At 37.6% G+C, this 26292-nt stretch overlaps 2 protein-coding genes and 1 long non-coding RNA gene across 5 annotated transcripts; 2 read left to right on the top strand and 1 right to left on the bottom strand.

Annotated features, from left to right (window-relative positions):
- Window positions 1–1114: 1114 nt before the first annotated feature.
- On the top strand, window positions 1115–4296 carry LOC104099668 (probable 1-acyl-sn-glycerol-3-phosphate acyltransferase 5). The gene is made up of 4 exons (XM_009606724.4): window positions 1115–1334; window positions 1723–2415; window positions 2544–2674; window positions 3837–4296. The coding sequence occupies exons 2-4, from the start codon at window positions 1856–1858 to the stop codon at window positions 4244–4246; spliced, it is 1101 nt and encodes a 366-aa protein (XP_009605019.1). The 5' UTR covers window positions 1115–1334; window positions 1723–1855; the 3' UTR covers window positions 4247–4296.
- A 922-nt stretch (window positions 4297–5218) lies between these two features.
- LOC104099666 (UPF0496 protein At4g34320-like) lies at window positions 5219–10159 on the bottom strand. Of its 3 annotated transcripts, none has more exons than XM_009606722.4 (2): window positions 10030–10159; window positions 5219–6557 (listed from the first exon to the last, which is right to left on the bottom strand). In XM_009606722.4, the coding sequence occupies exon 2, from the start codon at window positions 6517–6519 to the stop codon at window positions 5407–5409; it is 1113 nt and encodes a 370-aa protein (XP_009605017.1). In that variant the 5' UTR covers window positions 6520–6557; window positions 10030–10159; the 3' UTR covers window positions 5219–5406. The 3 variants fall into 3 exon arrangements, with proteins under 3 accessions (XP_009605017.1, XP_009605018.1, XP_009605015.1); XM_009606723.4 differs by lacking the exon at window positions 10030–10159 and adding an exon at window positions 7654–7935; XM_009606720.4 differs by lacking the exon at window positions 10030–10159 and adding an exon at window positions 7306–7933.
- Window positions 10160–22194: 12035 nt separating this feature from the next.
- LOC138909263 (uncharacterized) lies at window positions 22195–23704 on the top strand. Its single transcript, XR_011415707.1, has 2 exons — window positions 22195–22442; window positions 23333–23704. It is a non-coding gene; the product is annotated as an uncharacterized lncRNA (long non-coding RNA).
- The last annotated feature ends 2588 nt before the right edge of the window (window positions 23705–26292 follow it).

The raw sequence follows: 26292 nt of genomic DNA on the forward strand, positions 1-26292 counted from the left end.
AAGTTTATCACTCGTCTTGTGGATTATGTAAAGAAGGAGAGAAATTTCCTCGCTCCTCATTCGCCCATGGAGATAAGTTTAAATCAGGCCAAACTCTTTCAGCCGGAACTTGTTCGGCAAAAACTGCTCCAGAATAACCACCCGATGACTGAGGGTTATCCCTGCTTTGCACAACCTCATTATTGCGAACGTCTTCAATCTTCACGTACATTTCCAACATTTTTTATCAAAAGAAATTCCCGATATTCATTCGGAGTCCTCAAAAAACAACTCAAAGTTTCATCATCCTCGATGTTAAACTCAGTATAACAAGCAACCCCCTGCGGAGTGACAAAATACAGATATCTTCCGGTTACTTTAAGGTTCACCGAACGTTTTCTCACACTCATTTTGTTACACAACAATGATACCAGTCTATCGTACTCTATTGTAAGTGGCAACTTAACATGACACTGTGGAGATAAAATATAGCTCACTGAGTTATTCGCCATCACAACCTCACCCCCCAATATAATGAAACCCTTACTTTTCGCTCTTCAAACATTATGACAAAATGCTTGAGAATTTAACAAGAAGAAAAATTTAACAGGAGTTGAGAATATTTCTGAATGGATTTTTGCAAAATCCTTAACGCCTTTAAATAAGTCAATGCCCAATCTCGGGGGTCGAATTTTTTGAGGAGGTATAACGCCTTTTTAAAGGGCGCTATACTCATTTGAATTATTGTTATGTGAGTTAAGCGTAGAAGAGTTATTGGTGGGCCTAAAAAATATGTATAGCGCCGTTTATAAAGGCGCTATACCTGACAGTCTTGTTAAAGTCAGATCATAGCGCCTTTATAAAAGGCGTTATACATATAGCGCCATTTTAAAGGGCGCTATACCTTAATGTCCAAAACGGACGTTAAGGTTAAAGGGCGCTAAATATAGTTTGGTCACAATATTTTTTTCACTCATTTTGGTCATTTGAGTTCAAAAAGACCACATTTAGGTTCCGGACTCGTCAAGAGAATTCGGTTGAAAAGAGAAGGTACCCACCCATCAACATCATTGATGACCACACAAGGACTAAATAAGAGCGCAATTATGAGACCTATGAAAAGCTGCTAGTAAATAGGGACATAATTTCCCCATTTACGGGCTGACCCGGCCCGAAACCCGAACCCCGAACCCCGTATACACTGTGCTTGCACGACCATTTTAGAAGTCTCTCCCTGTCTTAGCTAAATAAAAGTGTACGTTTCTGACAATTGAGACTTGAGCCACATTGGATCCTTCAACTCTAATGAAAGTTTTCAGCTAAATTTCTTAGCTCTTGTTGCTTCACTTCCTTAGGTATCCTCCCGATTTACATTTCTGAGTACTTGTTCAGTTCACGAATTTGTGTTTGTGTTCTTGAATTCGAGGTCAATGGGTCTTTTCTTTTAATATACAAGTGGACTGTTTGTTCAAGATTTTACCCTTAAGTTTAAGGTTGCTGAATTGTGTGTTTAAATTAGGAAAAAGAAGTAGCTTGTTTCTCATAGTAACTGTGTGTTGCTTGAACTGAATAATGTACCGTATTTGTTTCTTAAAGCCACATTGATCTAAAAAGCTTGAACTTTTTGTTTAAGTTCTAGCAGTATTTTACATCAAGGTTTAATTTCTGATGAGTTTATTGCAAGTGTTGAGCTGTCCCTTTTGGTTTTAGCTAACACAACAACTTTTTGTTCATGTTTTACAGGATAATAGAGGCAATTAGGTCTTTAATCCCATTTGGGTTGATTGCCATTTTGATGCCTAGTAATATTGGAGTTCTGTATTAATTATTGGATTGGTAATTGTACTCTGTTGCCTGCAACCTCATTAATGTTCAAATGGCTGATGATTCTGGAAAGCAACCAAGGCACCGAAATCTAACCCTGTTGAGGATAGTGAGGGGTATTTTCTGTCTAATTGTGTTAGTACTCTCTGCATTTGTGCTGTTAGTGTTCTTTGGCTTTTGGCCTGCTATTGGCATGCGAACTATCAGTGTCCATTATAGCAGAGTGGGAATATCCTTTGTTTTCGGATGTTGGTTAGCTTTGTGGCCCTTTTGGTTTGAAAAAATTAACAAAACCAAGGTGGTGATCTCTGGAGATTCTGTTCCATCAGCGAAGCGAGTCTTGGTTATTGCAAACCATCGAACTGAGGTTGATTGGATGTACTTGTGGGATCTTGCTTTGCGCAACGGATGTGTAGGTTCGCTAAGGTATATACTTAAGAGCAGTTTGATGAGATTGCCAGTGTTTGGATGGGTTTTTCATGTCATGGAGTTCATACCTGTTGAGAGGAAATGGGATGCTGATGCATTGAAGCTGCGTCAGATGCTCGGGACCTATCAAGATCCTCAAGATCCACTGTGGCTCGTTGTTTTCCCGGAAGGCACTGATTTCACGTATGTTTTTACTTTCGAATTCTATGTATATGTATTGTGGGTGTGTCCTTGTGGCATGATAATTAGTGATTTCCTCTTTATTACTAGCATTAATTAATTGAATTAGTGGCTTCATTGCTTTAATACAGAGAACAGAAGTGCATCCGTAGTCAAAAATATGCTTCTGAAAACAGATTGCCAATTCTGAAGAACGTACTTCTTCCAAAGACAAAAGGTTTTTGTGCTTGTTTGGAGGAACTGAGAGGTTCCCTGGATGCAGGTAGCACTTCTTTTACCTTCTTCCTTGTGTAATTATTTGGACGATGTTAGTAATTAGTTTTCCTATTTTTGACTTCCATAATGTAGGAATAATATTTTCTGATGCTAAATTGGATTACTTTAGTGGCCTATGTTCTTTATTTACTCTGAGTATGGATTCCATATCTTCAAGATCCAATATCGTTCCTCCATGTTCTCACCCAGATGATGCAACTTGCAAGTATTTGCTATTACTTCCTCATTTGTCTTGCCTAAACAATGAGATGCATTTAGATGGAGTCTGGTTGTGGACTAAATTTGATGGCAGTACAGTAATTAATTGCCTTAAGATATGGCTGTGTTTTGTTGCATTTGGTTATCAGTAGTATTATGAGGAGGAAAAGGAAAAAAGAAGGGGGGGGGGGGGGTTGTTCTTGATTGTTGTGGTTTCCAAGACATCTGATATTCTTTTAGCAAGCCAGATTGCATCTGCTACAGGTATAAATTTAGAGGTAGAATATGAGTCATGTTTTCCCCTTGTGAAGTTAGAATGTGCTCATCTTAATACATGGATATTCTTGGGACTCGCTGGTGGACTCGTGTATTAGAGGCCTGTTAGTTGTCATGTCAAAGCTGACCGCAGTGGACAAGGATGTCTGATGTGGATAGATCTAGTCTTTGCTGTTTCCTTTTCCTCCTGATGTATGTGGCATTATTGCCTCACATATAAAAATAGAAGTTCTTTTCCTTTTAGATATGGATAGTCGCTGTCCAATTGAGTGGGAGCAGAGTACTGTCAAGCACAGATGCCTGTCTTATTATCTATACCAATATACCATTCTTATAGTTGCAGAAACATTAGAGTGAGAGCTTCACCGATATATGCTTTGTTCATTATGGTCATGCATTATTGATTTTATTATCATCATTAAAATTCAAATTAAATAGAGGTTCTTCATACAGTTCTTTCTCAATTATACTTTCATTTGGTTGCTAGTCCATGAATGGCCATTCAATGAAGCTACCTTGGTGTACCTCAAGTTATAACATCCTAGAAAGAAAATAACAGAGTAATGGCAAAGATTATCAGGACTTATTAAGTTTAGTTAGATGCTTAAAAGATGTCACAGTTTCGTAATTTTTCAATTAGGCTTCTTTTGACTGTCCATTTCGTGCTCTTTCAGTTTATGACATCACAATTGGCTACAAGCATCATTGCCCTTCTTTTTTGGACAATGCCTTTGGGGTTGATCCGGCTGAAGTTCATATGCACGTCCGCTGTATTTCTGTTGCCGAGATACCAGAATCTGAAAATGAGGCTGCTTCATGGTTGATGGATACATTCTGTGACAAGGATAAATTGTTGTCTGATTTTCATTCACAAGGTCATTTCCCTCGCGAAGGAATAGAAAGAGAGCTGTCTATGGCCAAGTGTTTAGCAAACTTCATCTTTGTGATGACATTGACTGCGATTTGTACTTATCTGACTCTATTTTCTTCAATTTGGTTCAAGATATATGTTTCCTCTGTCTGTGCATTCTTGGCAACAGCTACATATTTCAATTTTCGGCCTTCGCCCATTGTATCTTTATGAATGTAGTTGCCTTTCAAGATTTGTTATAAGCGAGCCTTAATTTGGCACAACTTTCCCTGTTCTTTAAATTTATTTTCTGTAGCGATCCCTTTAATTCCTTTTCTATATCATACATCTGGCTCTACTATTTTTGTGATTATGTCTTAATGTTCAGTTTAATGGTTCTCATAGAATTTGCCAAGGAATTATTCACATTTGGTAATGGTAGATATCTCCCCGCGCGCGCACACACAAAAAAAAAAAAAAAAAAAAAGACCCCCCCTCATTTCTCAAGCAAAATTTTGATATTGTAAAGCTTAACGTGGAATTTTCTTTTTTTCCTTTTTGTGACCGAACCTTTGATTATTCCACTTGTCTTTTGACGTTAACTTTGACATTTTCTCTCATTTCTGGACCTCTTCCTGCTAGCAACTTTTATAATCGTGTTGGGTCATGAAATTTCCAAGAGTTTAGGACCAACACCAGACTCATACGCGTTAACAAGGGTCCTAGGAGGTTGATTCTGAAATGGTCTGAAAGGTACAACTGGAGAAGTCATTCAAGAGATTATTATTTTCAGCCAAATGAAGAGAGATAAGAGGGCAAGAAAGGAAAGTAGAGACTAGATACTCTTTAGTTTAATCATTTGGTATTAGAAGCTCATTGGTCCGACCAATCTGAATACTTACAGGGTAAGCCAATTAAAGGTTCTTTATTCTCATGAAAGACCAGATTTTGTTGTTCCAACTGAGGTGTGGCTTTAGTCACCCCTGGACTTGGCCAACATTACTGAAGGGAAGCAAATATAGGCATATAGCAACTGAAAAGTAAAAATTTCTACTCTCCTATTATAACCTTGATGCCATAATGAAATTCAGAAAAGAAAGAAAAACATTGACAAAATCAGCCTCGGCATGTACCAGAAGATAAACTTACACGTAGAATTGGGAAAGTAATTTAATATATTTTTATTCACGTAAAAGAATAAACGAATAACAAATAAAAGAAGTACTTAATTGATATACCTTATAAAAGAATCCAATAAATTTATTCTTCATGGTGTAAAGGTTAAAGAGTCCTTTAACCATGATATATGTTTCAGATTAAGTTTCACATATTTAACATCACAAACTATGAAAAGCAGATAAATGTTCAGTGCTGCTAAGGCAAATTTCAGCACTTTAGTGGTTTGGGGGTTTGATGATCCTTTGTAAGATAACAGTCCTCGCCCTACGAATATCCCTGCTACAAACATCAGCCTGCACTCCAAGATCTTCAACATTCTTCATAAAAACATCAAGTTTTTTCCTGATCTCTTCTATACCAATCTTAACTTCATTTTCATCAATAGCAAACTCAACTTTCTTCAAGAGGGACTCGATCTCGATTTCCAGTCGATCAATCAGCACCCTGATACTGTCCAAATCCTTAATTGTTATAAAAGTACCAACATGCATTGTGTTGATCAATTCTTTCTGCCCTTTGACAGCATTTTCATAGTTCTTGAGAAGGGAATCTATCCATTTGCCCATTGAGCCCAATGGAATCGATGTTGCAGCAGCCAGAGCAGATGCAACTGGAGGAGCAGCTATAGCAGCAGCCACTACTGAGCAAATCAAAACAGCTGCAAATGTAGCCACAAATATAATGTTTGACACTTTCCTCCAAGCATGAATGTACTTAAGCCTCTTATCAAGCTTGTTCTTTTTCAGCTGCAGCTTTTCGAGCATCAGCATTTGCTGTGTATAAACAGACTGGAATATTTGGAAAAACTCTTCTGTGAAAGGATCCCCTGCAGCTTTGAAATTCTTCAGTTCCTCTAAAGTTTTAGTGTATCTATTCCCTTCAACCCCACTCTCCTCTTCGAATTGTTGAAGTGCTACAAGAATCAGCAATTGGCTATCCCGAGCTCGTTTTAGGCATTTCTCTAAAGCAGCCAAGAAATCAAGAGTTTTGAGGCTATTGTCAAAATACTCCTCAACCAGCTCAAACAATTCTTGATTCTTCCATATGTCTTTCTTGCAATCCAATATCACCTTCACAACTTCCTGATTCATCTCCAAAAGGCAACCAGTGACTTCCTTCAAAGAATCAAAAGAAAGTGCTCTAACTTCAACCCCATCAGCAAGGGTATTGATAACATGACTGGTTCTAGCTTGTAGAGTTGTATCAAACGACTGTAAATCCGTGTCAGCCCTGCACGCGGCTTCATATGAATTCAGCTCGATTTTGTACTGCAGATTGTCGATTGCAGCTGAAGTCTCACCAGGCTTTTTGCTCAAATGTCCTCCCATATTGTTCTCAATATGAAACTCAATTCACTTATAAATCTCTACACAAGCATAAAAAATACAGCTTTAGAAATATTTCCAGAACTTAACTATGATGCTTTGCAAAGAAATCCCAAAACAAATAATCCTCTGATGCAAAGAGGATTGATTCAGTTCTTAAGGTTAGTCAACTAGAAGGGATAATTGATATTTGATGAGATGGGAACAAAATAATGAATGCCCAACAACAAAGTTCCTACAAAAATATCACTTTCATACACATAACATCAAGCAAAACAAACAAGAAACTGCAACAACTTAACAAAATAGCCATATGCAGCGCCCAAAAATAGAAAAAAATACAATTTTAATCCAGCAAAATAGTACTTCATAAATTCCCCATCTTTGTAGCAAGAGATTAGTCAATGTTGCAAATGGACAACAGATACATGTAAAAAATTGCAATTTCAGCTTTAGAAAAAAAGAAGCTTTTAAATTTAGTGAGATAGGAACAAAATAATGAATGTCCAAACAACAAGGTCCAACCAAAATATCACTTTCATACATTTAACATAAAAACAAAACCAGCAAGAAACTGCAACAACTAAACAAAAAAGCTCAAAATATGCAGTACCCAAAAGAAGAGAAAATCCAAGCTTTATCTAACAGAATCCTACTTCATAGATTCCCCAACGATGCACCAAAAGATTGATCAAATATTGCAAATGGGCAACTTATAAAAGTAATTTTCAGCTAAAAACATAAGTTTAACTTCAACAACCGAACAAATTAGCTGAAAATAAGCAGTACCCAGAAATAGAGAAGATCCAAGCTTTATCCAAGGAAATCGTACTTCATAAATACCTCAACTTTGAAGCAAGAAATGGATCAAAGATTGCAAATAGGCAACTGATAAAATGTAATTTTCAGCTAAATAAACAAGCTTTAAAACTGTTACGCTCTGATCAAGAATGGAGTTAGGAGAAAATCAAAGTGGGGTAAGCAGTGGGTATATAAAAAGGTAGGGGAGGTGATGATGATAAATTAAGATAAAGATTGAGGCTGAGGATAAAGGAAGAAGCTTAGAGAGAAATGAAACCGTTAAGAACCAAGAAAATTGTTTCGGTGGCGTTGGTATTGACACATTACAACAAATACCTTGCACGCATTAGTTAATTGAGATTTTTTTTGCAGATGGAAAACACGGGAAGCAATGTTCTTCTGGTTTGAGCTTAATTATGAGTTTTTTGGAATATATCTTCTTCTGATTCAGAGCTAATATTGTTCTGTAGATATAAAGAAAATTTTCTGGATATATAAAAGGGAGGTGTAAATGCTAAACAGTTTAACGCGAAAAGCAAGGAAAGAAACTGTGAAACTTCAGCTTAAAGAAAAGAAATGATACAAGTCAGAGCGCAGAGGAAAACATGGGTCTTTTCCATTGTGTTTCGATAATATTTTTCTATATAACGGTAAAGATTAAGGAAATCACCAAAACCTGCACAAAGATGCCGTCTTTTTTTTCTTCTGAAATGACCATAAACACCCTAGTTACAATTACTTCGTTTAATATTTATTTGACTATAAAAATTATTACTAAAGATAAGATTAAATAAAAAATTTAAGTTAAATTATTTTTAAATAAAAATTTGGCATTCTTATCGCCATTGATTAAAAAGGAAAACGTACCAGGACATAGGAAGTACAGTAATTTTGTTGCGGGGTCCTTTAGTTTACATAGCTACACTTATTTGAGGATTATAATTCAGAAATATTTATGAGATTAGTAATATTGAAAAGATTGTTATACATGAATTACTTATTTTTTAAAATATATTTTTATCTTTAAATATGTTAATCCTTGTATTGCTAATACGTGAATTATTATTCTACATTTTGCCTCTCATAAAATAATAGATGTAGTTTTTGCATAACATAATGAAAGTAGTATTTAATATCACCAATCAAATAATGCATTACTTATGTGGTGATTTTTTTATGGACCAACCAAACACCTAAGCAAGATTTAGCTTGGATTAATTAAGTTAATACAAACAACCAAACGACAGCTAACCGTTATGCGTTTACTTTTTCTATTAATAAATACTCTTATTTTGACAGATTATATATGGAATTAAGGTAGAAAACCAGAACAAACTTATACGTGGACAGGGTTTAAGTTAGAAAATGATTGATAGACTCAATCACGATGGACTTCTTGGCCGAGGATTGAAAAGTATAATTTGGGCCATAGCTTTTTAATAATATCATCAAGTCTTTATTCAAGTGCGAGGGAAGAGTAAAAAGTTCTTTAAAATAGTAGAATGGAAATGAAGAAAACAAATTATAAAATTTCCTTGGGAGAAGTTGGTAAGTCGCTCTTTAATTTTTAAAAAAAGTGAAAATTGTATTTGAAAATTAGAGTTGTGTTTGACATGAATACAATTTTGGGTTGTTTTTGAATTATGATGGGGACCTGAAGTGAAAATTTTAAAAAATAATTTTTTGGAATTTTTCAAATTTACGAAAAATTCTAAAATTCATCTTCAAGTGAAAATTAAAAATTTTATGGTCAAACACTAATTTCGAAAAAAAATAAAAAAAAATCGAAAAAAATAAATTTTTTTTATGGCCATACGGCCCCTTAATAGATGCAAATGAGTGCCTAATTAATACAGCTGGTTATAACATACAAGTATAGCATATAAATCAGATAAAATGGAACGATCCTCAGAAGTTGAAGCAAGATTAAAAATGCAGTATCCCCTATGTGTACCTCTTCTCAATTAGACAAGGCCTAATCAAAATACTATTTATTGAGATAGGGATGACTCATCACTCATCCCTCATTTAATTAACACAAGCACTCCAGTTACATAGAATAAGCAATAAAGGCGTGTTAGCACGTATAGATGATTCGATTATTCTATTTAAAAATGTAGTTATTTCGTTTCAATTTAGATGACACACTTTCTTTATTAGTCCATTCAAAAAAGAATGATACATTTCTATATTTAGAGACAAATTAACTTTAAAATTTTCATTCTACCCACGTTACCCTTAATGAGAAGCTTTTATAGTCATCGAAGAAAACTACATTTTCTGTCACAATCATTTTTTCGAAAGGCCTCGTTTCCACTAGTAAAATTGATGTGATTAATTAATTGAATGCTTCATTGCTTGCTGCTTAATTCAAACTAGTTTCTTGGTTAATCCTTTCAGCTTAGTATTCTCTAGTTGGTAAAACTTGGATAAATATCTTTTGTTAGGTCTCGGCATCTTTATTAGTATGATATTACCAAGGAGCAAAAGGTGAGAAAGAAGATGAGACGAAATCCTTTGAATTGTTGGTTCTCCCTATTCTTCAACTTTGATAATTAACTTTCGTCCACTAAGCAACTGAATAGTAATACTAATGCTGTATTAATGCATTTTGCTAATGGGAGATATCATTCATTAATTCATAACTTACTAAAGAATAGAGAAGTTAAATTATAAACCTACATTTCACAAAGAATGGAGAAGTTAACTTACCGGTGATTTCAAAGTGTTGTTCACAAACTTGCAATCGTACTTGAGAAGTAGCTTAGTAGGAGAGCTTTAATTTGCTAGCTGTAGTTTCAGTTAGATTATAGCTTTGGGTAAATTGTGATGGTAGCAGTAATATTTATAGGCAAATTTGGACCAAGACAGTGACTTGCCATGAAAGTAATTGGTTGTTGCCTTCTTTCTTCTCTTTTTGGTCTTTCTGTTTAGATAACAGTTGTCATTTGTTACAAAGTGTGTTGAATGTGTCAAAGTAACTCTTCTTTATGTGTAGCTAGCGGTCACACACTCACACTAATCTCAACCTATGCTTCCTGTTCTGAACTGAAGTTACAATGCAAGGGCTTTAATAATTTAGGTAGAAAGGGTTTAATATATTGCATCATAATTGCCTCAATTATGCAAAATGAAAATTTGGTGTCACAAGATAAGAAGTTCTATTATAAAAAAGATTTAAGTTATATACGATGATATTGTATAAGTTCTTTAAAAATAAAAATAATCAATGTAAAACAAGAAAGGACTGAAACAGATGAAACATCTAGATATTAAACGACTTGCCCCAATAAGCTTACTAATTATAATACAAAATTTTAAAATTATTTAACACAATTAAAGAATCATTACTTCATTAATACCTTATATCGACTATATATTGAGTTATTTACCCCTCTTTTAATTTATTTACACTTATGGGAAATTTTGTTTGCATAAAAGGTCAAGAATGGTATATCCGTCATTTGGAGTAAAGTGGAGGGGTATTTGAATGGAGGAGAGTGGGTAATAGGAGCTAAAAAAGTGGATAAACGAGAAGCAAGTACGTTATCTTACAAAGCAGCTCCGCGTGCTTTAACATACTCCTGCGTTATTTTCGGAGTTATTAAACCGGCTTTCAGGAGGACACGTCATCTGGATTGACGCGTGTCACCAATTCAGTGGTTGCCGCCACTACGAGGATTCAAAAGGATTCCACGCTACGTCAAATACACAAAACCAATCTTTTGGATTATTTCTTATCCCTCACGTGCTTCGTTACGGTTCTTGGCTGCCCATTTTTCTCGTTATTTTTCCAACTAATTAAATCAATCTTCCAAATAGTGAGTAGGGAACAGTAGACATCCAACTGGATTGCATGTATTACTAGACTAAGGTTAAATTGTCGACGTTACGTTGAAGAGTGAGGGGTATGAGTCAAAATTCGCTCTAAAATATTTGAAATAAGGTAATACATAAGAAAAGAGTTTTCGAGCCGCCGTTAATCGAGGTGGATCAGGAAGCAATAAAGCTCATAGCCGAAAAGTCAACATGAGTCGTGATTGAGGTGCCAATTATGGTCGAGGTCGAGCACCAATAATGAAGCTGTAACGGCTAGTTTTCGAAATAGGGTTTTAAAGAGAATATTCTCTGGGCATGTACTATTAGGGTTTACTAAGAATATATCTCATCATTTTTCACTACGATTCTTGTAAGATCCAAGGAATCCTCAATCGTTTGAGGATCTATCGTTCAATCATTGTCAGTGGAAGGTTCTTTTGTTCCACCTCTTATTGATTAAATTATTCCTCTTAATTACATGAGTGTCATTATATTGTCATTTATTGAATATCACACACATTGCTGCTGTTCTTGATAGTAAAAGACATTTATTACATAGAATAATTATTGTCCTCATAAACGACATTCAACCACCTTTTCTGATTTACAAGATCCGAGGATATTATTCTTAACTAAGATTGACCTATGTTTAACTTAAATTAATTATTCGAACCAAGATTTACGTTTTTGGGTCAAACAATTTGGCGCCGTCTGTGGGCATTTCTTAGCTAAACTTTTAGTATCCTCTAGATCTATAACTAACATTGTTCACTAACGTCACAAAGCCCAAGATCTTTTCTCTTTCCTAGTGCAAAATCTAACATGGCAGGTAACCGAGAAGAAAGGGTGAGGATAACAAATGACTTACCTACCAACCTTATAATCGTCCTCAACGAGAGCTGCGAAACAGATGGTGAGGATACGACGCCGAGTGCGTCCCCTAGGCGAGATGGGTCACCACCCCCGCACTGCAGCATAACAAAACCTCATGGCAAAGGAGTCTCTACGTCTGCGGAGGAAGGGGCACCACTAGCTGTCAAAAAGCTTCTCGAGGTGTGGTTGACCGACACGCTGACGAGCATCCTCAAGAAACCCACCCAGGCTCAACTACAGGAACCGCAGGGGCTACTACGATCCAACGAACGGACGAGCAGGGCAATCAGCCACCCCGTCTAATGACAGGTACAACTCACAATGTCATTGATAATGCAGGTGATAACGCCCTTACAACCATCCTAAAAAGGATGGAAGAAATGGAGAATGAAAATAAGGCGCTGCGAGATCAAATGAAAGAACATCAAGAGCGGGTCGATAAAATACCAGACGCCCATAAATTGCTACCGAAAAGAGACGCCGACCGTTTCATAGAGAAGTCGTATGGTGATGATGCAACTCCTTATGCCATACCAAAAACCTTCAAAAATGCCACTCTACCTCAGGATATACGATGACACGACTGGCCCGGAAGATCATGTGACCCATTATGTCACCGCCGTGAAAGGTAACGGCCTCTCCAAAGAGCAAGTGTCCTCCATTTTGATGAAAACATTCGGCGAAACCCTCACGGGAGGAGCATTAACATGGTATTCATAGCTACTAGCACGCTCCATAGAAACTTTTGAAGAGATGGCCGACAAGTTCGTAGCAGCCCGTGCTAGGGCCAAGAAGGCTGCAGCGAGAGTGAACGACATATTTGCCATTAAACAGGCCGTAGGGGAAGGGCTGAGGGACTTCCTCACCCGGTTCAATCGAGTGAGGATGACTTTGCCGAACGTATCCGAAGGAATGGCGGTTGAAACCTTTCGGAACGGGTTGAGCAGGGATGGTTCGAGAGAAGCTAGGAAATTATTGAGTCGGCTGATGAAGTATCCCCAACCACTTGGGATGAAACACACAACGCTTATTATGCCGAGGTTCGGGCAGATGAGGATGACCTCAATGGACCCACTCATCGACTGACCTCGGTAAAGGACGAATCGAGAAAAGATTGAAGGAACGATGCTAGAAGAGATCTCGCAGCTCCGTGACCTAACAGGGAACAACATTAGCCATATGTCAGGACGGCCGTTGCGGCCTCCCCCCGCTATGAAGAGGGCCCGTCCAGACCAAGGACAGGGATTCACCGGAATAAAAGAGGTATGCCCCCATTACTATCCGCTCATAATTTTTGTGTGTCACCTACAGAGATAGTCTATGCTTTGGAGAAACTCGAACCGAAGGTAAAGAGGCCGCAGAAGATGAGGTCAAATCTGAGTACCAGAAAATACGACGTCCTCTGCGAGTTCCATCAAGAACGAGGGCACAAAATCGAGGATTGCATTGCCCTAAGGCAGGAGGTCATAAACATGTTGCGACAGGGACACATCAAAGAGTTGCTAAGTGACCGGGGTAGGACCAACTTCGCCAGAGGATACAACACCAAGGACCGCCAAATCCACCCTCGCCAGCCCATACCATCCACATGATCATCAGCAACAGTGACGACTCATCCATCAACATCGTGAAATTCACCACAACCCATAATCTCAAGCGATCAATCACCCGCGAAAGGTATGACAGACTCGAAGAAAGTATTATCTTTGATAAGTCAGACACCAACGGTTTGACCGTTCCTCACAATGATGCCCTCGTTATTACTTTACGAATTTTAGATACCGATATGGGATGCATTATGGTAGATGACGGGAGCGGCGCATGCATTATCCATCCTCTAGTACTTGCACAAATAAAACTCGAAGATTAGATAGTGTCGTGTTTCATCACGCTAACTGGTTTTGACAATGCAGTTGAGCGAACATTTGGAGAAATCACACTCCCCGTTCTGGCCGGTGGCATCACTCTGGAAACCACATTCCACATCAAGGACCAAGACACATCGTACAACGCCATAGTAGGGTGACCATGGATACACACCATGAGAGCCGTCCTTTCCAGCTTATACCAGGTCATCAAGTACCCAACTCTGTGGGGAATATTCAGTATACGAGGGGAACAACACACATCCCGAGAATGCTACTTCATCGCCCTAGACAGATTGACCACCCAACAAAAGAGGGATAAAGAAAAAAAGGCATAGCAATCAGCAGGGTCGAGGTCGACACATGATGACAAAGGGGATGACATCAGAGACCCAGATTTGGTCGAGGTTGCAGGATCGACCATAGAAGACCTCGACCCCGTTCAATTAGACCTCAACGATCATAGCAAAAAGGCTTACATCGGCTGCAAACTTCAGGAACCAGGTAAATTCCGTCAATTCTTAGCAGCTAACGCAGATTTGTTTGCTTTGAGCCATGCAGATATGCCAGGTATCCCAAAGGAAATCTCCACGCACAACCTGAATGTCGACCCATTCCACCCCAGTAAGATAGGTCAGACGTAAGTTCAACTCCATAATTAATGATGCGGTATGTGAAGAGGTGGAAAAACTATTGCAAAATGGCTCCATCAGGGAGTTAAAGTATCCCGAGTAGGTCGCCAATATAATCATGGTGAAAAAGAAGAATGAGAAATGGCGGATGTGCGTGGATTTCACAGATTTGAACAAAGCATGTCCCAAGGATTCGTTTTCATTACCCCATATCGACCAACTCATCGATGCAACGGCCCGGCGTGAACTACTGAGCTTCTTGGACGTTTATTCATGTTATAATCAAATCCTCACGGAAGAAGAGGATCAGGAAAAAACCACATTCATCACCTATAAGGGGACATACTGCTACAGGATCATGCCCTTCGGGCTAAAGAACGCAGGGGAAACTTACCAAAGGTTGGTGACGAGGATGTTCAAGGACCAGCTCAGCAAAACGATGGAAGTCTATATAGACGACATATTGGTCAAGTCCAAAAGGAAAGAAGATCACATCGACCATCTTAGAGAAACATTCGACATACTAAGACGATACAGAATGAAACTGAACCCCGAAAAGTGTGCGTTCGGCGTGGCCTCAGGAAAGTTTCTAGGTTTCCTAGTATCACAGCGAGGGATCGAGGTCAATCCTGACCAAATCAAAGCCATCGAGGGGATACCGGAACACTTGACCACCAAAAAGCAGGTTCAAAGGTTGAATGGCCGTATCGCCGCCCTATCAAGGTCCATTTCATGATTGTCGGATATGTGTCACAGATTATTTGGTGTACTTAAGAAGGATAACGACCTCCAATGAACTTCTGAGTGTGTCCAGTCCCTGAAGGAATTAAAATCATACTTGTCGCCGCCACCATTGCTTTCAAACCCAGAGCCAGGGGAACGTCTCCTCATTTACCTTGCTGTTTTCGAAGTGGCCGTGAGCGTAGTCCTAGTTCGAGAAAATAAAGGTATGCAATCCCCCATCTATTATATAGCAAAACATTAGTCGACGCCGAAACAAGGTACACTTACCTTGAAAAACTGGCCCTGGCCTTAGTCGTAGCTTCGCGAAAGCTTAGACTGTATTTCCAATGCCACCCCATCTCGGTCGTCACGACTTCCCCCCTAAGAAGCATTTTACATAAACCCGAGCTATAGGGAAGGCTGGCCAAATGGGCCATCGAGCTGAGCGAGCCCGATATCACGTACCATCCACGGACAACAATAAATTCACAAGTGCTCGCTGACTTCGTCATCGACTTCAGCGCAAGAGTAATGCCCAAAGTTGAAAGAGAAGCCGTCCAAACTTCTACCCAAACACAAGACCTCTGGGTCCTGTACACCGATGACGCGTCCAACGCATCAAGGTCTGGATTGGGACACATACTCGAAGTCCCAAACGGCGAAGTAATTCGCTAGTCCATAAGGTGCCCGGATATGACTAACAACGAGGCCGAGTATGAGGCTGTAATTGCAGGTTTGAGGCTAGCACTCAAGTATGAGGCTAAACTGTTAAAACTACGATGTGATTCCCAACTCGTAGTCAACCAAGTCACAGGGACTTTCCAAATCAAGGAAAAAAGATTGCAAAAATATCAGACCGAAAGTTGCAAGTTGCTGCCCGAGTTCGACGAATGTCAGCTCGACCAAATTTCACGAGCACAAAACCCTGAGGTTGATGGCCTCGCTAAGCTAGCCGCAACCACCAAAAACATTATAACCAGAAATAGAAAGGTGGTCCACCTCCTCAACTCGTCGCTAGACCAAGTCGAGGTAAGAACTATAAACTTAACTTGGGATTGGTACAATCGTATTATTACATACTTGCAGGACAACATACTCCTAGATGATAAAAAAGAGGCCAAGAAACTGAGAATGCAAGCGGCCAGATACAGTATCATCCGCAACGACTTGTATAAGAGAACTTACGGTGGCCTTCTGGCAAAATGCTTGGGCCTAAATCAAACTCGACGCATCCTTGAATAGGTCCATGAGGGCCATTATGGAGCTCACTCCGGAAATCGGGCTCTAGTCAGATGCCTCATACGGGCAGGATACTACTGGCCCACCATAAAAAAGGAGGCCGCATACTTCGTAAAAATATGCGAGCAATGCCAAAAGTACGCCCCAATGATTCACCAGATAGGCGATCACCTCCCCTCGGTCACCTCACCCTGGTCGTTCATCAAATGAGGAATGGATATCGAGGGCCCTCTCCCGGCAAGACGAGGTAACGTACGATTCCTTTTGGTTTTAACTGACTAGTTTTCTAAGTGGGTGGAAGCAGGAGCATTCGCCCAAATACGAGAACATAAAGTAATCACCTTTATATTGAGAAATATCATATGTCGGTTCGGCCTCCCCAAAGAGATCAGTTGCAACAACGGACCCCAATTCACGGGAAAGAAAACCACCGAGTTCTTTGAGAAATGGCATATCAAAAGGATACACTCGACGCCATACCACCCGGCAGGAAACGAGCAAGCAGAGTCCTCCAATAAGTCGATACTGAATATCATGAAGAAAAAACTTGAAGACGCCAAGGGACTGTGGCCGGAGGTATTACCGGAAGTACTGTGGGCTTATCGAACAACTCCGAAAATGAGCACATGAGAGACACCCTACTCTTTGGTCTATGGGACAAATGTAGTAATACCAGTCGAGGTCGGAGAACCTAGCCTAAGGTACTCCCATGAGAGAGGTACGGGCAACGACGAAAGCAGAAGGTAGGAGCTCGACGAAGTCGAAGGACTAAGAGATTTGGCCTATATAAGAATGATCGCCCAGAAACAACAAGTAGAATGCTATTATACAAGAAAGCAAAGGTCAGACCACTCAAAGTCAGAAACTACGTGCTTAAAGCTAAAACACAAAGCGAGCTTTAAACAATGGAAGGAAAGTTACTACCAAACAACTGGAATATCAGCCACCTCAAATACTTCAACTTTTAAAAGATAAAACGTCCCCCAGGTCGTACTCTTTTTTCCCTCACTTGAGTTTTGTCCTAGTTGGGTTTTCTCAAGGAGGTTTTTAACGAGGCGATGAAGGGAGCACTTTAAGTCAATGTAGGCGAGGACGACGCCGTGACTACTAATTCATTGCTCGACCTCTCAAATACTCTCCAAGTCAACCAATGAAGGGACTAGATAGACTGGGACTGGGACTGGAACGCCAGCCAGGGCCCAAAAAAATTCTAAATTTCTCCAAGTGTGTAACCAAAGCAACAATACCGAGGCAATAAAATTTACGGTTATCAGCACATCTTTCTAAATTCAGGTTATGTTCGACCTTATTCGAACTAACACCTTCTAGCCCTCGGCCATCATTAAATTCACGTTTTGTTCGACCTTGTTCGAACTAACACCCTGTCATGACCCAAAATCCAATTAGTCGTGATGGCACCTAACCCAACCCGCTATGTAAGCAAACTTTCAACTATCCAATTCCAATAACAAATGTGAAAGAAATTTAAGTAAATAATTATCTTTACCTTATACATTTCCTAAGAACTAGTAGTACAAATCTTGAGCTTCTAAGAATAGAGTATACATGCGGAAATGAAATAAATACATAGTCTATTTGAATAGTACATAAATAGAGCTTTTATAAATTTAAGGCTACCATGAACAAGAGGCAGCTACAATAGGAACGCAGGTACATCTTCAAATCCCGCAACCATCGAGCACAACAACAACAACAACAGTCAACATCTGCACGCAATGTGTAGAAGTGTAGTATTAGTACAACCGAGCCCATGTACTGAGTAAGTAACAAACCTAGCCTTAGGTTGAAAGTAGTGACGAGCTTCTACCAAGGCCAGGTCCAAATCCACTAATCCACAACAGTTAATAACGACATAAAACAAATAATACCAGAAGTAACTCATAGATAAAATGCTCAGTCACATCATGATTTAAGCAATAATAGTTCTTACTTTCAAGTACATGAGTGAAAACCCAAATCTTTTGCCAAAGTTACCAAAAATGTGAATAAGTTTGAAAATAATTTTTCCAAAATCCTTTCAATAATAAATAAAATATCTCATTTTCTTTTCAGATAACCATTGTAAAATAAATGCATCACTATGCCCATCTATCAACATGTGTGAGAAATCATGAATAATGTGATACCGTACAGCATGAGAAAAATACATCTCTATGCATATATGTCATGTGTGCATGTCAATGTAATGTATCTCAGAGATTGTACTCATGTACTCACACTCTTAGAGTACTCAATCTCACTGTCTCGCATTCTCTCTCAATGTGCTCAGCACACTCAATCACTCAGTGCTATACAATACCTGTTGCGGCGTGCAGCCCGATCCCTGTTAATAGTCGACTGCGCTCACTGGGGGTGTGTACAGACTCATGAGGGGCTCCTACAGCCCAAGCACTATAAGCACAGACAAGTCACGTGCCATAATATAAATGTCTGGATCCGCACGGCCAACTCACGTGCTACACGACCAACTCACATGCAATAGTATAATATATATAAAGCCAACATGGCCAGCTGCGGCGTGCAGCCCGATCCCCAAAATATCCTAACAATCAAGCCCTCGGCCTCCCTCAGTCATCAATCTCTCCAGTCTCTCTCTCATGGGCTCACAATGTCATGAGAACAGCCCAAAATGATGATATGATGTATCAATAAATAATAACAGAGATTGAGATATGATATGTAATGACATGAATATGACTGAGTATAAATTTTCAATTTAAAACAAATAATTCACAATAATATGACCTCTGTGGGTCCCAATAATACTGGCATATAGCCTCAATATGATTTTTAATATGCTTTTCAGCTCAATTTCTTTAACTCATAAAACCGCATGGAAAATGCCAAGATCATTTAACTACAAATTCCACAAAAATAATTATGTCACAATTTTTATAGTGCTCGCCCACACGCCCGTCACCTAGCATGTGCGTCACCTCCCAACAATTCAAGAAATACATATATTCAGGGTTCAAACCCTCAACTCCAAGATTAGAAGAGTTACTTACCTCGAACAAGCCAAATCCGATGTCGAACTAGTTCAGCAATGCTCCAGAAATTTCATTCTGCGCGTATCAACTTCCAAACGGCTCGAATCTAGTAGCAAATAATTTGATTCAGCCCACAAAAATTATAGGAATTAATTCCATATCAAAATACTAATATTTTCCAAAAATCCAAAATTACACTCAAAAATCGCCCATGGGGCCCATGTCTTGGAACCCGACAACGCCCATCCAACCATGAGTCCAACCATATAAATTTCACCAAATTCCGACATCAACTCGACCCTCAAATCTTCAATTGAAGTCTTTGAAGATTTCTACCATTTTCAACCCAATCTTTACCCATTTGATCTCAACACTCTTTCCATAAACCTTATTGATACGTATAAATAATACTATTATACCCAAGAATCATACTCTTAATCACCCATCATTACCCAAACTCGAAATTGAAGATTAGGGGTTAGAACCTTACCTCTTTACTGAAGAACTTGAGGGATTTCTTGTTGGATTTTAAGGCTTGGACAAGAATTTGATGAATAAGACACTTCATCTACTTTCTCTCTCTAGAACACTCTCACTTCTCTCTAAAATCATCAGATAATTGCCCCAAAATAAGCCCCAAAGCCTATTTATCAAAATGGGGTCGGGTTATGAAAATAAAAAAATTAACCATCCGTAAGCAGGTCTGCGGTCGCATAATGGACCGCAGAATGGGCATGCGGGCCAAAAAATTGATCGCAAAATCGGCGGCCAAAATTGGGCTCTTCTGGTCCATTCTGCGACCAGTTTTGCGGTCGCAGAAGCAGTTTTGCGATCGCATAACTATTTTGCGATCGCATAATTGGTCGCATAATTGTATTTTTCCAGCCTTTGGTAATTTGGTCATAACTTCTTGTAGGAATGTCCAAATGACGAACGGTTTGAAGCGTTAGAAACTAGACTCAAAGATATTTCATTTGATAGGTAATACAATATATAACACTTCGTATCATGATAGTTATACTCATTTGAAGTTAAGTCTTGTGCGAACTCACTTGAAACTTTAGTCTTATGAAATTTTCAACTTTTACATTCGATGCCGAAACCTATCGAATCAAGTCTGATTGACCTCAAATTTTGCACACAAGTCATAAATGACATAATGAAGCTATTCCGATTTCCATAATCGGATTCCGACCTCGATATCAAAAAGTCAACTCCCCGGTCAAACTTCCCAAAATTTCAACTTTCGGCATTTCAAGCCTTATTCTACTACGGACCTCCAAACAATTTTCCGGACACTCTTCTAAGTCCAAAATCACCATACGGAGCTATTGGAATCATAATATTTAAATTTCGAGGTCTTTTACACATAAGTAAATATCCGATCAACTTTTCCAATTTAAGTTTTCAATTATGAGACTAAGTGTCTCATTTCACTCCGAAATCCTTCCGGACCCGAACCAACTAACCCGATAAGTCATAAATCAATTGTGAGGCATAAATTGAGCAGTAAATGGGGGAACGAGGTTGTGATACTCAAAACGATCTGTCGGGTCGTTACATTCTCCCCCACTTAAACATACGTTCGTCCTCGAATGTGCCAAGAGTTGTTCTTAACCTCCAAATCTCTATTCCACCTTACCACGCACATACCCGGGGGTGATCTCACGTCACCCAATTTTATATAGGCATGACCACACAATATAACTGAAAATCATTAATTCAACCTTAGCCCAAAAACCATGGAGCCAAATTTCTAACATCCATAATTCTTTTCAAGACTCGAATCTCACATCTACACACTGTATAAGCCTGAACAAGTTGTATCCAGCCATAATCATAATCCCAGATATAATCACATAACATACTACACAACTCGCATACTCGTAGCACCATTTTTGATCACAGTAACTACTCAAAACCAACCAAGTACTAGTATAAAACCCCGCATTCAACATGACCTCATTTCGAAACCTTCGTACTAGCCAATGATGAAAGAAACAATCAAAACTCATAACCACTCATCAGATAAACTAGCCATGGAGCTCTCTCGTCCCAAAAAGAACCATAATCCTCTCCTAAGCCGACTTCCAATTGTGAATACCTAATTTTTGTATTGTTTTAACACCTCCTAAAGTCATTAGTGTTTTGTTGCTTTAATTATATTTCCCAATTTTTGTGTCTTTGATTGCATATTTCCTATCATAAAAATACCAAAAAATAGTTCTTTCTTTATTTGTGTATTTTAGGAATTAACTAACTATTCAATTGGTGAATTAATATAGTTAATTGATCATTTGAATAAGTTACTTAATTAATTTATTTGTTTGTGTAAATTTAGTTTAATAAGTAGGATTAATAAAGAAATTGGCCCAAATTTGAAAGAGAAAGTGGCCAAAAGTGCAAGATAAGGGGCTGCCCTTGATAGGGTCCGAAACGACGTAGTTTTGCCTCAAAACTACGTCGTTTCATTAAGTGACCCAAGATCAAATCTCACCCATTGATCACCCCTTGATCTAATGGTCCATATTTGATCTCTAAAGAGGTATTTAAGGCCTCAAAAATCTGAAAAATTCCCTCATTTCCCCCATAACTCTTTCTCTCTTCTTTCTCTGTCTTCTCTCTCTTCTCTCCGCCGCCGCCGCCGGAAATCACCCACCGGCGGCGGCCAACCTCCAAACACTCCCAAATTCACACCATGTAATCTCTACAACTTCCTCTTTCCATATCTCCAAACCAAATCCTTTAAAATCTCCTCAAACGCCTTGAATTTTAGATCTAGAAAACTTTAGCCGCCACTTTTTTGCCCAAAATCTTGAAGTTCCGGCCACTACCACCCCACAATACATACATCAACGGATAGAGCTCATCAAGACCTACCTATTGATGTCAATTCCATTCCGAAAATCCGGCAACTAAAAATCCGGCCAAATTCCGGCGATCACCCCGAACACCCTCGTTTGGTATACCCCTATTCTCATTTCCTTTGTCTATTTTTTCTAATTGTATTGTATTTAGTTTATGTCTAGCATAATTTCTAATTTTTTTATTTATTTATTTATTTTATTATTATTATTTATATTTTTATTATTAGTTGTGATTAATCTATGTTAGCTTAGTCGTTCATAGTTATTAATCACTGATAATTAGTTATTCATTAGTTTTGAAATAGCTATTTGCTTAATCATGATAGTCTATGATAGAAGTTTCAAGTGCTTAGTGAATTTATTTTTATTGGATTTGAGTATTTGAATTTTTGTGTTGATAAAAGCTGAAATTAAAGAAGGTATAGTACAAGTTTGGTTGTTTTTACTGTGCAAAGACTTTGGAGTGCAAAACTCAAAAGTCATTGTGTGGTGACAAGTATAATACTTTTTGACAACTTTTGAACAGTGTTTAGCACACAAAGTCAGTCTTTTGGACAGACTTTTGGTGAACCAAAATCTGTCCAAAAAATCTGATTTATTTGCCTATTTAAAGGGCTCTTTACTCTCTGAAAAGGGGGGACACTTTATTACACATTCTATTTTACACTGAGACATATCTTGGAGAGTTGCTTAAAGACATATATCTTTGAGAAAAATCAGCAGCTTAATACATATAACAAGCTAAAATTTCAGAGTTTTGTGAGGATTATTTGAGTGCAAAAACCTCGAGAAAAATAGAAAGATCCCTTAAGCAATTTGTGAAGTTGATAGCTACCAGTTTCAAGCATCTCTGTTGAGTTTTCTGGGTTGTTTTAACACTTGAGTTGCTGATGTTTCTACTGTATTTGCTGCTGAGTTTTTTGTTGCTGCAATGCTTTAATTTATTATTCGACAAACCAGGTAACTTTCAAATTCTTATATTGCAGATTCTTGATGATAATAAGAAGGATTTGATCCCGGTTTGGTTGATGGAACATATTATATCTGATTTTGTTTCAAGATGAATGTTATATTAGTGTTATCATCATGTAAATCTGTTAAAAATTAGTTAAATTATCGTTTTCTTCTTTATATATGTGATTGAAATTGTATTTTGTTAAGATTACTTAGTTTAAGGAAAAGATAAAGACCCCACTTTTAACCATGTTTGTTTAGTTTGGGCTCTTTTTCGTGAGTTACTTTCATGGTTCACGTATAATTATCTAAGAAAGACTTCTAGCTTCAAATGTTTTGATGCTTTGAATTATAGTCAACATAATGTTATACTTAATATAGTTCTTCTCTTTAGCATTGAAGTATTATCATTTTTTGTAGTTTTTATATTTAGTCATGGTTTTTTATGTTGTTAATGAGTGTAGTTTGATTAGTGCCATGATTGATGTAGATGAGTAGAAATATTATGTTAGTCCTTAAGAAATAGTTGGTTAAGATGATAAAAGATAATAATTAGCATGTAAGTTTCTTTTATGAAAAAAATAATTTTTAGTTTGGACAGCAATGTAAGAAGCAATTTGGGCTTAGAAGAATACTTGTTATTTTGTGTTGTCTTGGTCATCGAGGCTCTTAAGCAACATGGGCCAAATAAGCTAAAGTTTGTATGCCCAATGACAATAGAAAGTAAGATAGGCATTTTCTTTAAAACTAATAAATTATCTTTTGTTAAATAAAATAAGTGGCCCAATACCATAAAAGTTTAACATAAGCTTACCCGGGTTTAATGTCTTGCATTAGTGAAAATTATTTTTAATAATAATATTTTATTTTCAGTCGAACAAGTAATAAATAAAAAAGAAGCGCTTTTTAATTAATTTAAGCGATAGGCAATTTTAGGCACGTTTGAGATGTAGATCATGTGTTCATACACGGTCCTTGGTCGATATATTTTTTTTAATAAAGTAGTCATGTGTGCATTCTCGCTCCTTGACTTTTCAATATTAATTGTATTTAAACCATGTGTACCGACACGTTCTTTGTTTTAATACATATAATCAAGTAAGGACTTTGTGTGCTTGCACGCTCCTAGGCCAAAATTATTAATTATTAAGCAGCACTAGACAATAGTAACTTAAGGCAAATAATATACACTTTATCCAAAAATAATTCAAGCCAAATTTTAGTCAATAAAAGCGACCGTGCTAGAACCACGAGATTCGGGGAATGTCTTACACCTTCTCCTCGGTTAACAGAATTCCTTACCCGGACTTTGTTTTTGCAGACCAATAATAATAGAGTCAAATCTTCCTTTGATTAGGGATTCAAATAAAAGGTGACGTGGAACACCAACAAAATCAATTCCAAGTGGCGACTCTGTAAATAAAATAATCCCTACTTAATTTTGTCTCTTTAATTGGAAAAACCCTTTAATCCACATAATATTATTTTGTGGGTAGAAAAAGGGGTGTGACAGCTCTGGCGACTCTGCTGGGGACTTCAAGAATTCGAGCTTGTACATTGACTTTATTTGGCTTTATTAATTTTTGTATATATTGTGATTTATTTTGGCCTAATGTGTTACTTGTCGAGTTTTTACCGTTTTGATATTGTTGACCTGTACATATAAATTGTATCTTCTCTCGCATCCCTCTGAGTCTTCTGATAATTAGTTATGTTGTGTTTGCCTACCAGCATCACAAAATTTCTGTCTTGAGATAAAGCCAGTTAGCCTACCAGCTTCTGGTGAAGGATTTAGTCACATATGTTTAGGCGGGAGAGCCGTTAGCTAGCCAGTGCTGTTCTACTACTGGTAATGCTTGACGCTCCTCGGCTCGGGTTGTCTGCCCGGGTAAGCCAGGTCTAGATACCATCTCCTTTAGGATTTACAAACTTAGAAGAACAAGCCACAAGCAATGAATATCTCTAGTAGGCTACGCTTTATTTACATTATGTGCATTTGACTTAGCATCGCTCGACGCAGGGGCCGAGTTCTGTTTTAGGACAGGTACCTTTTAAGACCATTATATCATGTTATGTGCTACTTATTGCATTATTTGGGAGGCTTGCATGTCGACCGACTTCAGCATAAATCAGTTTGAATGAACAAAAAAAAAATGATGTGGTCTAGTGCATATGGTTTTTAAAGATTAATTTTCATAAGAAGAAAAATAATAATAAAAAAAGTCGGTTTTGACCGAACTACACGGGTCTGATTCTCACCGGATGTGAGATACGTAGGCAAACCTCATCGGTTCCGGCCCCTAATTTTCAAAAATCCAAAAAGATATCTTCCTTTAATTGCTTCTTTAGAAGTTTCTTTTTTTTTTTTTGAGACCAAAAATCCAAAAATATTTTCTTCTTTTTATAAAAAAAAAAAAGTCTTTCTCCCAAAATCCAAAAAAATTTTTTCTTTCTTTTGAAATTTTAAAAAAAATAAAATTAAAATTATATATATATATATATTTTTTTTTTCTTCTTTAGAAGTTTTTCTTTCACCAATTCAAAAAAAAAAAAAATCAAAAAAAAAATTAAAAATATTTTCTTTGCTAGGAGATTTTGTCAGATTAATTGTATATGAAAAAAAAGAGTTAGTTTACCTTTTTATTTCTCATCCACCGAACTACGCGGGTCTGATTCTCACCGAATATGAGATACGTAGGCAAACCTCATCGGTTCTGGCCCCAATTCTTTAAAAAAAAAAAAAAAAAATTTCAAAAATAGTTTCCCTTTCCTTCATTCCCTCTGTAGAATTCTTTCCTTAGAAAATCCAAAAAATAATTAAATCCAAAAATATTTTCCTTCTTTTCCGAAGCCTTTCATCCAAAAAAAAAAAAGAACAAAAAGAATCTTCAAATCAAAATCCAAAATATTTTCTTCCTTCTTTAGAATTCCTTTTTTTAAAAAAAAAAATTCAAAATTCCATAAAAAGAAAAAAAAATTCAAAAAATATATT

This window comes from Nicotiana tomentosiformis, chromosome 1 (genome assembly GCF_000390325.3).
Source record: "Nicotiana tomentosiformis chromosome 1, ASM39032v3, whole genome shotgun sequence".
Classification (NCBI taxonomy): Eukaryota; Viridiplantae; Streptophyta; class Magnoliopsida; order Solanales; family Solanaceae; genus Nicotiana; species Nicotiana tomentosiformis.